General features: G+C 46.6%; 1 protein-coding gene across 1 annotated transcript; it reads left to right on the forward strand.

Moving 5' to 3' along the window:
* The first annotated feature begins 1857 nt into the window (after positions 1-1857).
* On the forward strand, positions 1858-12953 carry LOC143156045 (ly6/PLAUR domain-containing protein 2-like). The gene is given in 5 exon segments (XM_076328942.1): positions 1858-1974; positions 4133-4187; positions 11767-11886; positions 12762-12798; positions 12800-12953. Coding segments are annotated over 5 exon segments (483 nt in total).
* Positions 12954-13178: the final 225 nt, after the last annotated feature.

Raw genomic sequence — 13178 nt, forward strand, 5'->3', positions numbered from 1 at the left:
TGACTAATGAGCTAATGAGTGATGCCTGAGTGGAAATGGCTCTAAGAGAGCTGCAGGGTTGGATTCGTGATGCATTATTGATAGGGGTAGGCCAGGTTCCGGCTTGGCACTGTTTGTTTTTCGCTTTGCTTTTCCAGGTTTCTCTTTAACTTTTGAAGACATGGCTCATCAATGGAGGAAATGGAGGAGGGCAAAGATATCTGTTTAATTCCTCTCTTTTAGGTATGAAGTGGCTCTCATGTCTGGAGAATTGTGGTTTCTATGAGAGGTAGATGGGGGACATGATGCGTAGGATGTGAAGTTCTTGGTAATTTAATCCCTGGCACTCTGCACACCAGCAGGCTTACTAATTAGACTAACCCATCCTTGCTGCTGGCTTCCTTAAGTGGCTTTCATCACTGACACCATTTTGAAGCTATTAGGAGAAAACTGAATTGTTTGAACAAACCTCCTCTTCAGCCTTTCTAATACAGAGCTTACATTGTAGTTGTGATCAACCCTACAACATGCCCTAACTTAATATCTACAATGGGGAAACTGAGGTTAATTTTCCAAGGTCAGCTAGCAAATAATTGACAGAGCTTAGAATAAACCTCTAAGCATGTGGCTTTCAGGCCAGCACTCACTCCTGTTGTTTCTTGTAACTCATGCACCTCCTATCAAGGTTGTGCAAAGATAGCAGAAGAGCACTGATGAAAAAGGAGCATTAACTAATGGTTAAACCATGTGGAATACGATGCCGGCTATATTTCTGGAGTTGCTACTACCTTGCTCCATGAGCCTAATTAACCTCTCTGCATCTCAGCTTCCTTATATCTGATTTTGAGATAATAATATTTACTCATCTTACAGGGGTGTTTTTGGGTTTAACCTACTTGTAGGTGTGCAGCAAAAGATTAGCACTAGTGTACGACACTGTCATGTCAGCAGCTCTCCACATCTATCTTTGAATCCAATCATAGCTTTTGGTCATACATCTGTCTGCTCTGGAAAGCTGTGGGATTCCTAGGAGATATATAAAGAGCTGATTAGAATCAAGAAAATGGAGAGTTGCCTTGGTTTTGACTGGGATAGAGTTAATTTTCTTCATAGCAGCTAGTATGGGGCTGTGTTTTGGATTGGTGCTGAAAACAGTGTTGATAACACAGGGATGTTTCAGTTACTGCTGAGCAGTGCTGACACAGAGTCAAGGCCTTTTCTGCTCCTCACACCACCCCACCAGCGAGCAGGCTTGGGGGGCACAAGAAGCTGGGAGGGGACACAGCCGGGACAGCTGACCCCAACTGACCAAAGGGATATTCCACACCATATGACGTCATGCTCAGCATATAAAGCTGGGGGAAAAAGAAGGAAGGGGGGGATGTTTGGAGTGATGGCGTTTGTCTTCCCAAGTCACCGTTACGCGTGATGGAGCCCTGCTTTCCTGGAGATGGCTGAACACCTGTGTGCCGATGGGAAGGAGTGAATGAATTCCTTGTTTTGCTTTGCTTGTGTGCGCGGCTTTTGCTTTACCTATTAAACTGTCTTTATCTCAACCCACGAATTTTCTCACTTTTACTCTTCTGATTCTCTCCCCCATCCCAGCAGGGGGGAGTGAGCGAGCGGCTGGGTGGGGCTTAGTTGCTGGTTGGGGTTAAACCACGACAAGAGTTGAAAACGATCAAATCAAGAAGGCTCTTAATCGAAACCAGCGCCTGCACTTCTCTAAGCACATACACGGCCCACGGTTCCTGAACCTCTGCACTGGAGGTGGATGGGCATATCTTAAGACTTCCCAGCGGGACCTCCTCAGCCTGGTAATTAGGCAGTGTGAGCCAGTCTATTGGGAGGTTACGGGATTTGGAGACTATTTCCAGCATGGATGCAACTGTTGCAGGACTGCTCACATCAGATGTAGACGCCTTCACCCAGAGACTGTCTCAGCTGGCCAGGTGGGACAGGAAAGGAGTTTGGCACAGGTTTCTCAGGCTGGAAGTAAACATTTGACTCTGTACTTTTCCTTTTATTTATGATAATAAACTCCTCCGAAATGCAGAGAGTTCTTGTACTGGTTTGCCTTTGAACACATACACTAAAAAATGTCTTTTTTTTTTCAAATCCATCTTGTGGGTTGTTGAGGCAGATTTATACAGCTTGTGTCTTTTTATTTTTTTTTCTCTGTAGTTAATGGAAAACGCCCAACACAATAGGCTGTGATTACCCACAAAAGAAGAAAAGGAGTTCAACAGAACGCTGTTTGGATGTTCCTATTAATTCTTGTTATTTCTTTGGTGACTTGCCAACACTGCAAGGTCATTGCATGGGATGTGCATAAAAGAGGAAACATTTCAGGCGATGCTTAAAGACTCAGATAGGATCAACTGAAACTTTAAACAAGTAAGGTATGTTGTCACACATGCCTCCTCTCCCCTCCCCTCGCTAAACAACCCTCCAAACTAAAGGAGGGCACAGGATTTAAGCAGGACGTTGGCATATATTCTTCCGTCCAAAACCTTATAATGTAATGAAGATCACGTTTCAGATGTGCATGTGAAACAATTATCTAGCACATATTGTTCGAGGCCACCTAATACCAGAAACCAGAAACCACACCCCTTTCCATGTTTAGTTGTGTTTGTTTTTTTCCTAAGAACAAAGCAAACACGATCAGCGTGTCTTTCCCCTTTCTTAAGAGGATTATAAAATTCTCTGCTGAACATGAGGAATGCCGAGCCAAGAATATACCAAAATGCCTTTCCCTAGATAATTTTGGGTTAGAAATAACTGCTAAACTTTCATAATCAACATAGTGACTGTATTATGGAGGCAACGTGAAGACAATGGGTCCGAATTCCTGAGGGTGTAGATCACCCAGAAGTGTTGTTTGTAAGTGAGGCAGGGCTTGCTAAAGTGATACGACCTTCACTGGAGCTTTTGGTTTGGAGAGATGAGGACTGGGTTGTTTATCTGGGAGTAACAGAAGACTGTTTACTTCTAACATTTCAAGAATTCGAGTGATACTAACCCTGAATAAACTTCCTCCAATGGTGCGATAGAGAACAAAGGTGGTGGCAATATCTCCAAGAACATCTTTGTTTCAAATTTCCCTCCTTTCTTTCCTTATTAAAAGGGGGGGGGGGGGGGGGAGCACCTGGCATAACCACAGAAAGGTTCTTCCTTACCATTTTTTGCAATTCCACAATCAAACTTGCCCATCACACTTTGCAGGAGGATTTACTAGCCTGGGGCTGGCCTGAGGCACAGGAGAAGCAGGCAGATGCCTGGGGCAGCAGGGTTTGGGGATGGGAAAGACAAGTTTTTTGGCAAGCAAAGAGGCTGTGGGCTTGCTGCCACACTTGGAGAGGGGTGGCTCAGACCACGGTGGTTTCTCCATGCACCATCCTCCCTGAACGGCTCAGGGTAGTGAACCTGAGACACTCCCTTGGCCCAGACATTCATGGCCCCGTCCTGTTGTCTTCCCAGTGCTCCCTCCACCTGTGTCTTGGAGAGGAGAGAGGGAGATGGCATGCTCCCACCCACAGCCCCCTGAAACCCTGCTCACAGCGTGGGGAGAGATACTACAGTACCAAAACCCCAACCATGCTGTTTCCAGCGAGTAAGGGATTGCAAGTCAGCTTTCCACTTCTCCTCCTGGTGATAAACTCTGGTCCCTGCTGAGGGTAAAAACACAGAGAAGAAAAGTATGTGTGGTTTAATGCCTTGCTGTTCACAGCTACAGACACTTTTTTCCCAGGATTTGTGGAAGCCACCCAGGTGTCTCTAGCCACTACAAAAAAAGAAGAAATATCAACAAGCTGCGAGGCAAGGCATAGCCACTGGGGTTATTTAATAGCCCTGGGCTTACACATCATGCGTAGACACAAAGCACCCAGCTTAAACAACCTCAGCTATTGTCCATCATGCAAACCCTCCTATTCTTCTCCAAGGATCATGAAAAGAGATGACTGTATGGCAGGAGGTGGGGCCTGCTTTGTAGCTTATTCAATACATTTATATCTCAGACTCATTTTTCCAGGAGAATTGGATCTTGGGTCAGAATCGGTACATGGCAAGCCACCAGGAGGTGTCCCATTAAAGCCAGAGGTGAAGAGCAGTGGCAGCCCAGTGACCAGGCGACGAGGGTCTGTGCAAGATAAAGGTGTTTCTGTCTCTTCTGTTGGTTGCCGTCGCTTGCATGAAGTTTCTAAGTTCCTGCTCTGACTTATCCAAACTCCTGCAGGAGATGCAGCATGACGGGATGGGGTGCATCCTGTTCCCTCTGAAGTCCATGCCTCCCACTTCGAGCAGTTTTCAGCAAAAAATATGTCTTTGGAATATTTCATAGAATCATAGAATCATAGAATCATTGAGGTTGGAAAAGACCTCTAAGATCATCGAGTCCAACCATCAACCCAGCACCACCATGCCCACTAAACCATGTCCCTAAGCGCCTCATCTACACGTCTTTTAAATACCTCCAGGGATGGGGACTCCACCACTTCCCTGGGCAGCCTCTTCCAATGTTTCACCACTCTTCCAGTAAAGAAATTTTTCCTCACATCCAATCTAAACCTCCCCTGCCGCAACTTGAGGCCATTGCAGCCTGTCAGATGTTCAGGATCATCATGGTCTCATTGGGATTGCTAGTTCAGGCTCTTTAGGAAGTGTTACAAGACAAAGTGTGATTATATCATGTCATTTCTTTAATGCAATTTCAAGCTCTCGCTTTTTACTCTTCTTGTTCAAACTGACTTTCACCTTCTGTTTTTTTTTTTTTTTTGTTGCCTTTTTTTAAAAATTTCGGTTCCTTTTTTGCTATTTAACCCGGAAGCCAGCTAGCCAGTTTAACGCAGTGTAACGGCTCTCTCTAATTATACGTTGCATGTGTGGTTTATTAAACTTCAGCCACTAGAACTGGGAAAGATGGGCTGGGACACTAAGCTGGTGGCCCAGGTACTGCACAGCTGATGTTTCCAGCTCTGTTTAGTAACACGCTGTGGTCTGCATGAAGTCAAAGACAATTTCGACAGGCCACCTTGGAAAACAAACAAGTGTGAAGCGTTTTGGGGTTTTTCCCCATTTGCAGGAGGACATGTGAGTTTGTCACCGCAGGGAGTGACCTCCACCATCCTCCCTCCCTCCTTTCTGTCCCTATTAGGCTACCTGCCACCTCGCTGGAGGGGGTAGGCTTGAAGCACACAGTCAAGGTGGGCAGCCAACAGCAGCCTGATATTGGGGGTGACCCATCTGGGATGTGGAGGTAGGGAAACAAACCCCATGAGTCCAGTCTGTACAGGGATGCCTTGCAAACCTTACCCCCTCCATTTCCATCAGTGGGATTCAGTTGCTTCTCCTCCGTCACCAACTCCATGAAGCCAAACACGGAGGGGGGTTTGGGATATCAGTGTTTTCACTCCCTAGGAAGTAGGGAATCCCCTCATCGCAGGCAGTCCTACATGAGTGGTGATGCCATAACCTCTAATGGTGGGAGGTGACTGTATAGTGGCATAGACTCCCCATCCCTTGATGCTGCCACCAGAATAACTTCTTGCACAAAAACTTATTTTATGCTGACGATCCCAAGCTCAGAGTCCATGTTAGCCTGGGTGGCCAAGGTAAGTCCAATGCAGGGTAAGTGCAGGAGCTGTAATTGTTAATTGGGACAATTGCGTGCTCTGCACTACTCCTCCAGATCCAGGCAGTGTAGGGCCTGATTTTATCTGTGCCTGACTGGGATGTGGAGCTATGTTAGGATTCTTTCCTTTGTATTTATTTCCTTCTTATGTAAGGACGTTTTCCTTCCTCCATCTTTGGGTCTGCATAGCAGATTCAGCAAGAGAGGGGCAAGTGGATGGAGAAAGAAAGGGATTTTGGAGGATTTTTGTGGGAACACAGCTGCTGTTTGGAGAGGCAGACCCAGGGCTGGAACAGTAGCCCTCTCTTTTGTGTAATGCACTGACTGTCCTGTTATCTATAAGACTTGTCCTGGCTCTGGTCACTAGTAGTTCAAAGCCTTGAGTTGCTTGTGCTGTGTCAAGATCAATGGGAGCTTCATGTGCTCACCCCAGCTGCTACAGTAGAGATCAATCATTATTGGTTTCCAGAGCAGGAGATATTTCCTTTCATCATTATACCCTGCTCATTCTGGGGATTCGTGTCTGCTTGTCAATGGAGAGACAGCAGTTCAGAGAGGAACATCATTAATTAATAGAGGATGGCTTGGAAAGAAAGGGACTCGATAATCAGGTATCCTTAAGGGACGGGCAGGAATCTGAAAGGCAGAATGGAGCAGGAAAGCAATGGGGTGGGATACAAATTTGGTCTAGGATTGACTCGCCAACTTAATTTTGCCATCCTACTTAATAAGACTTTGTCAAGAGTTGGGCAGCTGGGGAGCAGAAGCTCCTGCTGTGACCCAGTGCTGCCACATTTCTCCCTTCTGGTCCCTCCCCACTTCCCTGTCCCATTCAGGTGGGTACAGTCAGGACGGATGCTTTGATTTGGCGGGCAAACATTGGCAGCTTCTGGAAACTTCACAGTGGATTTGACAAGCAGAATTTTCTTCTGCACACTCTCTCCTCTGCAAAGCTGGGATAAAACCATGACATATCTGCAGTTCCTCTCCGCTTTCTTCTGAGCATGAGTGGAATCTGTGTAATTTTGGCATTTCCTGGAAAGCCAGTCAGAGTTGAAGCATGGAAGATCTGCCAATATCCAAGTGAAGCTAGTAAAATCTCTTCTAAGAAATTCCATGATTTTCTGCTTTTTTGTCTCCTTTTTTGCTTTCAGCACTCTAAAAAGAATGTGCTATAGCTAAATTGAAATATTTTAGCATTTTATATTTACCTCTTTTTTTAAAGAAGTTTTCCAATATGTCTCTATTCCTTTTTATAGCGTAATTTCATTTTTAAGCTACTGCATGTCTGCTGGTGTATGTGTAAGTTCATAAGCCCTTAAAACAAAAAAGGGACCACTAGAGCTTTGTTATCTTCACAAATATAGAATCATAGAATCATAGAATAGTTTGGGTTGGAAGGGACCTCGAAAGGTCATCTAGGCCAACCCCCCTGCCGTGGGCAGGGACATCTTCAACTAGATCAGGGTGCTCAGAGCCCCGTCCAACCTGACCTGGAATGTTTCCAGGGATGGGGCATCCACCAACTCTCTGGGCAACCTGTGCCAGTGTTTCACCACCCTCAGCGTAAAAAATTTCTTCCTTATATCTAGACTGAATCTACCCCCCTTTAGGTTAAAGCAATTCCCCCTTGTCCTGTCGCAACAGGCCCTGCTAAAAAGGTTGCCACCATCTTTTTTTATAAGCCCCCTTGAAGTACTGATAGGCTGCAGTAAGGTCTCCCCAAAGCCTTCTCTTCTCCAGGCTGAACAACCCCAACTCTCTCAGCCTTTCTTCACAGCAGAGGTGTTCCATCCCCCTCATCATTTCCGTGGCCCTCTTCTGGACCCGCTCCAACAGGTCCGTGTCCTTCTTATGCTGCGGGCTCCAGAGCTGGACGCAGTACTCCAGGTGGGGTCTCACCAGAGCAGAGTAGAGGGGCAGAATCCCCTCCCTCGACCTGCTGGCCACGCTTCTTTTGATGCAGCCCAGGACACGACTGGCCTTCTGGGCTGCGAGCGCACATTGCTGGCTCATGTCCAGCTTTTCACCCACCAGTCCCCCCAAGTCCCTCTCGGCAGGGCTGCTCTCCATCCCTTCATCCCCCAGCCTGTAGTGATACCGGGGGTTGCCCTGACCCAGGGGCAGGACCTTGCATTTGGCCTTGTTAAACCTCATGAGGTTCACATGGGCCCACTTCTCGAGCTTGTCCAGGTCCCTCTGGATGGCATCCTGTCCCTCTGGCGTGTCGACCGCACCACTCAGCTTGGTGTCATCTGCCAACTTGCTGAGGGTGCACTCGATCCCACTGTCTATGGCATTGATGAAGATATTAAACAGTATCAGTCCCAATACGGACCCCTGAGGAACGCCACTCGTCACCAACCTCCTTCTGGACATTGAGCCATTGACCACTACCCTCTGGATGTGACCATCTAACCAATTCCTCACCCACCGGACAGTCCACCCATCAAATCCATATCTACCTTTCACAAATAGGCCAGATGATAGATATTCCAAGGCTTGCTTAAAACAGGGCTTTTGGAATACAGGTCTTTACGTCTCCAAGTCATGGTGTTACTTCCCTGCTCTGTGAGGTGCCAGCTGACTATTGCTGCTGAAGAGCTGCCTCATTAGCAAAAGTAGTTTCATTCCAGCTTTTGGTTATTTAACTGTGTTAAACGCTTCCTGATACACTATCTTTTCCATCTCAAAAAAAACCCAAAACTCATAGTTCTAGCTGCTATTTAACATATTTGGCTGTGTTTGAACCTGTTAGTCTCAGTAAGGTTAATGAAAATACTGGGTTTGCACATATTGGGAACAATGCTCTCTTAATTTAAGGTCTTTTGATTGGTTATTTTGTGGCGTGGGTTTTTTTTTCAAAGAGGAACATAAATGCTGTGGCTTTGACTTGTCCAGTGATGAGTATCATGAAATCTGAGACAAATGATGAAGCTTCCTCCCTAAAGATGTATTTGACAGCTGTCAGACATAGAATTGATGCAAACAAAACATCAGTTCACAATGGGCAAAAGAGAATAATAAAGTGAGCTTTGAATAAAAGCGAGGTAATTGCTGGGTCTGTTTATAAAAGGGCTCTTTCTGGCTTACTAGTTAGGGTGACATTGCATTATCTATTTTCATAAGGTGGCTTGCTTGCCTGAGCCTGCTGTTATGACACCCCATTTTAGGCGTGCTGAGATGAGCTGAACTGTTTTTCTTTTTCAATGGGGTTTAAAGGGATTTCAGCAGGGCTGTCACACAGATGGGGTGAGAACTGCTTTCCAGATAGACCAAGGAGTGGCTGCTGGTCTGTGATGGTACCAAAATGCATTGCTACGCCTGTAAGGCGCACAAATTCACATGTCTGGCTGGGGGGTGGAAAAGAGGACCTAGATCAGGGGTTGGGTTCCTCAGAAAGACCTGCAGAGAGCAAAGTGCCCTGAAAATCTTGTCCAGAAATGGCTTCCTTGGTGATAGGAAATACCAGATGCTATTTTGACTTGATATCTTTAGCTTGGAGTGCTCTGGAAATACCGCATCACAACAATCTGGGCTTTTCAGTGTCTCTCTCTAAAACCTCTTTATCTCGAAAGACTGTAGGCACTGAAGGGCTTGCGCTGTGGTTATTCTGCATGTCTAGGAGCTAACTGGTACCTGCAGGCTTTGCAAAGGTCTTTGCAGCTCAACAGAGAGGTGATAAAGAGCATCTAGGAACTGGTGAGTGATGAGGCAGGGTGAGCTACCTTGGACTGGATTTGGGGACTCGGGTTCCAAAGTCTGTTTTTATGGTCTGTGTCTAGAGCGGTACATGTCCCAGGGAGTCTATTATTATGGCCGCTGTCACCTTTTTAAAATAACTTTTTACACATTCTTCTCACGAAACTAGAATCTCAGCAAAGGGGAAGGGTTGTGCTTAATTTGTTCTCACGGCTCAGTAAATTTGATAGAGACAGTTCCTTCTCTCTGGGACACTCTCCTACCTGAGAACTCCCAGTCTTTGGAAAGAGCCGACACAGTGGACAGCACCAGATGAAATTCTCGCTGCTGCAACTCACATTCAAGTCTGACTTCTCTTTGTATGCAGATCCTTCACCAAGGGGAGGTCATGCTTGATCAACTTGATGGACTTCTATGATGAAATGACTGGCTGGGTAGATGAGCGGAAAGCAGTGGATATTGTCTACCTGGACTTCAGGAAGGTCTTTGACACTGTCTCCCATAAGATCCTCACAGGCAAGCTGTTGAGGTATGGGCTGGATGAGCAGCCAGTGAGGTGGGTTGAAAACTGGCTGAATGACCGAGCCCAGGGAGTGGTGATCACTGGCACAAAGTCTACTTGAAGGCTAGTAACTTGAGGTGTACCTCAGAGATCAATACTGGGTCCGGTCCTGTTTAACATTGCCATTAATGATCTGGATGATGGGGCAGAGCGTACCCTCAGCAAGTTTGTGGATGACACAAAACTGGGAGGAGTGGCTGATAGAGGGTCATGATAGAGGCTGATAGAGGGTCATGCTGCCATCCAGAGGGACCTTGCCAGGCTGGAGAAATGGGCTGACAGGAACCTCATGCAATTCAACAAGGGGAAGTGCAAAGTCAGACACCTGGGGAGGAACAACCCCATGCACCAATATATTCTGGGGGCCATCCAGCTGGAAAGCAGCTCGGCTGAAAAGGACCTGGGGGTCCTGGTGGACACCAGGTTGAACATGAGCCAGCAATGTGCCCTTGCGGCAAAGAAGGCTAATGGTATCCTGGGTTGCATTAGATGAAGTATTGCCTGCAGGTCAAGGGAGGTGATCCTCTGCTCAACACTGGTGAGGCCACACCTGGAGTATTGTGTTCAGTTCTGGGCTCCCCAGTAAAAGAGAGACATGGACATGGAAAGAGTCCAAAGAAGGGACACAAAGATGAGCATCTCTCCTCTGAGGAAAAGCTGAGAGAGATGGGACATCAGGAAACACTTTGTTACTGTGCACTGGCACAGGTTGCCCAGGGAGGTCATGGAGTCTCCATCCTTGGAGATATTAAAAACCCAGCTGGACACGGTCCTGGGCAACTGGCTCTAGGTGGTCCTGCTTGAGCAGGGGGATTGGACCAGATGACCTCCAGAGGTCCCTTCCGACCTCAACCATTCTGTGATTCTGTGAGTTTGTGAGTCTGTGAGTCTATGATCTCTTTCTGATGCTCTACTAATGCAAAGGCAAGGAGAAAAGCAGATGCAAAGTGAGAACAGAGTTGAGGTAAACCAGCTGCGTGTTTACTCTCCTGTGGGAATAACACAAATTAAAGGAGCTTGGGGATGTGGTTGGCTGGGAAGCAGAACAGTTAGATACCTGGCATAAACATGTGAAGCAGGTCCTATTGACTAATTGTGATAATGATTAAAATAAAAATATTTTGCTAATTGCACAATTGAAGTATTGGACTTCTCCTGGGTCCCTGCATGTCTTAGCTGTCTGCTGGCACACGGGGCAATATCTTCAAAGAATTCAGGCCCTGAGATGTCACATTTTGCAAATTCCATCTGCTGGCTTCCAGCCACTGCACAGAACAGTCGGCCCTGTCGTAGGCAACCCAATTACCCCCACAGTGGTAAGGAAGAAGTAGGTGGGTCAAACGTCTCCTCCTTGCTATTTTCATTACTTTACTCCTGATATTTTTTTTATCACCTTCATCATTTTTGTTGGAGCTGGGATGTACCAGCACATTCAGCCCATATTTACTGCATGTTCTAGGGTGCAGATCCAAAAATTAAGTAAAATTACCTTTATACTCTCTTGCGGACTATTTAAGACCTATCTGCAAAAAAAGCCAACCTACCAAACCCCCAATAACAAAGGAAGAGCAAAAGGACCATCTTTGTGCCCCAAACATTCAACACCCTGGTGTTGATAGGACTTTCCTGTATCATGGGGTCTTCTGTGTGTGTGGCTCTGTGTTGCTTGACTTGTTACAGGGCGTCTGAACCCACATCTGAGGCTGTTCTTTGACCACTGGACTACTGTATTTCTCATTCCCATTGGTACAAATACCTTTTACTATGCCATTCCTGTTCTCAGTATGAGTAATTTGGAGAGATACCCTCCCCAGAGGTACCTGGAGGGGCACGGACAAGAATCTGGTAGTCCACACTGAGCCCAACCTCATGTTTTTTCTCCTTGCAGCCCAAACCTTGCAATGTTACGCTTGCCTTGAACATACTGCTGTTGGTAAGTGCCTGACGATCCAGAACTGCACGAAGAATGAAACCACGTGTAAGACCACTATGTATTCCCTGGAGGAAGGTAAGAGCAATTACTTCCTTATCCATATTTTTCACGAGTCAGTGTTTCTACAGTGAAGACTGCTGGTGTGGGAGCAGTACCTTTTCTCACTTAAATATATAAGCCTGGAAGAGAGCAGTCTCCTGCTGTTGCGGAAAGCAGTCTTCATGTGAGTGAATACTTAGTGATTGCAAGCTCATAGTTAATGCTCAGTGTTGAGCATGGTTAGAAAAAACGTGTTGACTTGAGCTCGAGGCATGGAGCTAGAGAGTCCTGACTCTCCAGACTCTTTGCGTGACTCGCACAATGGGCGTGGGTTAAACAGTTCTCTCCTGACCCGAGAACTATTTATGAAAGCTGGGTGGAGTAGAGAGGCGAGTGGAGATGAGCCAAGCTTAGTAAGGTGAGGACACCAACTTCTGGTCATTTGGAGGCAAACCAGAAATGCTGTTGATTTCTCTGGAGCTCTCAGGAAGGCATTGTCGGTCTGACTGGTGACCCTACAGGTCACTACAGGACCCTACCTGTCCAAATAAAGAAATGCACTGTGAAGATGGAGGCTCTCTCTTTTGCACGGTCCTGCTGATAAGGCTCTGGTCGCACATGGGAGAGGCAGGAGATAGCCAGTAGAGTCAAAGCAGAGGCAGAAAAAGTGCCTAACTGACCTTGTGCAGGGTAAAGCTGATCCAGGCAGGACACAGAGGATGCAAGGTGCTGTTCAGCTTGCAGCCACTCAGTGGGAACTCTTTCCTATATTCCCGGTAGGAAGTAGACCAATTGTATTTGAACTGGAGCTAAGACTTTGGTGGTGAAGGCAGCTAATGCTTCACTACGGACGAGGAGAGTTCTCCATTCCTCCCATTCCTAACTGTTCCTTCTTTCTTGCTTTGTTGTAGCTTATCCCTTCACGAGAGTCTTGACGGTCACCAAGATCATCCGACGTGGACAAGATTGGCGTGACGCACCTCGTCTCCTGCTGTTACTCTGACTTGTGCAACACTGATGGCGCAGCTAGTCTGAGGATCAGCTTTGTGCCAGTTGGGATGCTTGCAAGTTCCCTTTGTGCCCTCTTCTGGACTAGACTGTGAGGAGCTCATGGGGAGATCTTTCATGCTGAAGAATCCAATGAAGAAGAGAATAAACCCCCTGCCAGCCCACCTTTCTGTTGGATGCCTCATGGACAACCCTCAACAGCTCCCAGAAGTTGTTTTTTTAGTACCCGCCCTTTTCCCACGACCAAGAGAGAAGGAAAACTCAGGAAGTCTCGACACAAATTTTTGAATTGACTCTTCAACAACTCCCACAAAATTAAC

The sequence above is a fragment of the Aptenodytes patagonicus genome, chromosome 2 (assembly GCF_965638725.1).
Source record: "Aptenodytes patagonicus chromosome 2, bAptPat1.pri.cur, whole genome shotgun sequence".
Lineage (NCBI taxonomy): Eukaryota > Metazoa > Chordata > Aves > Sphenisciformes > Spheniscidae > Aptenodytes > Aptenodytes patagonicus.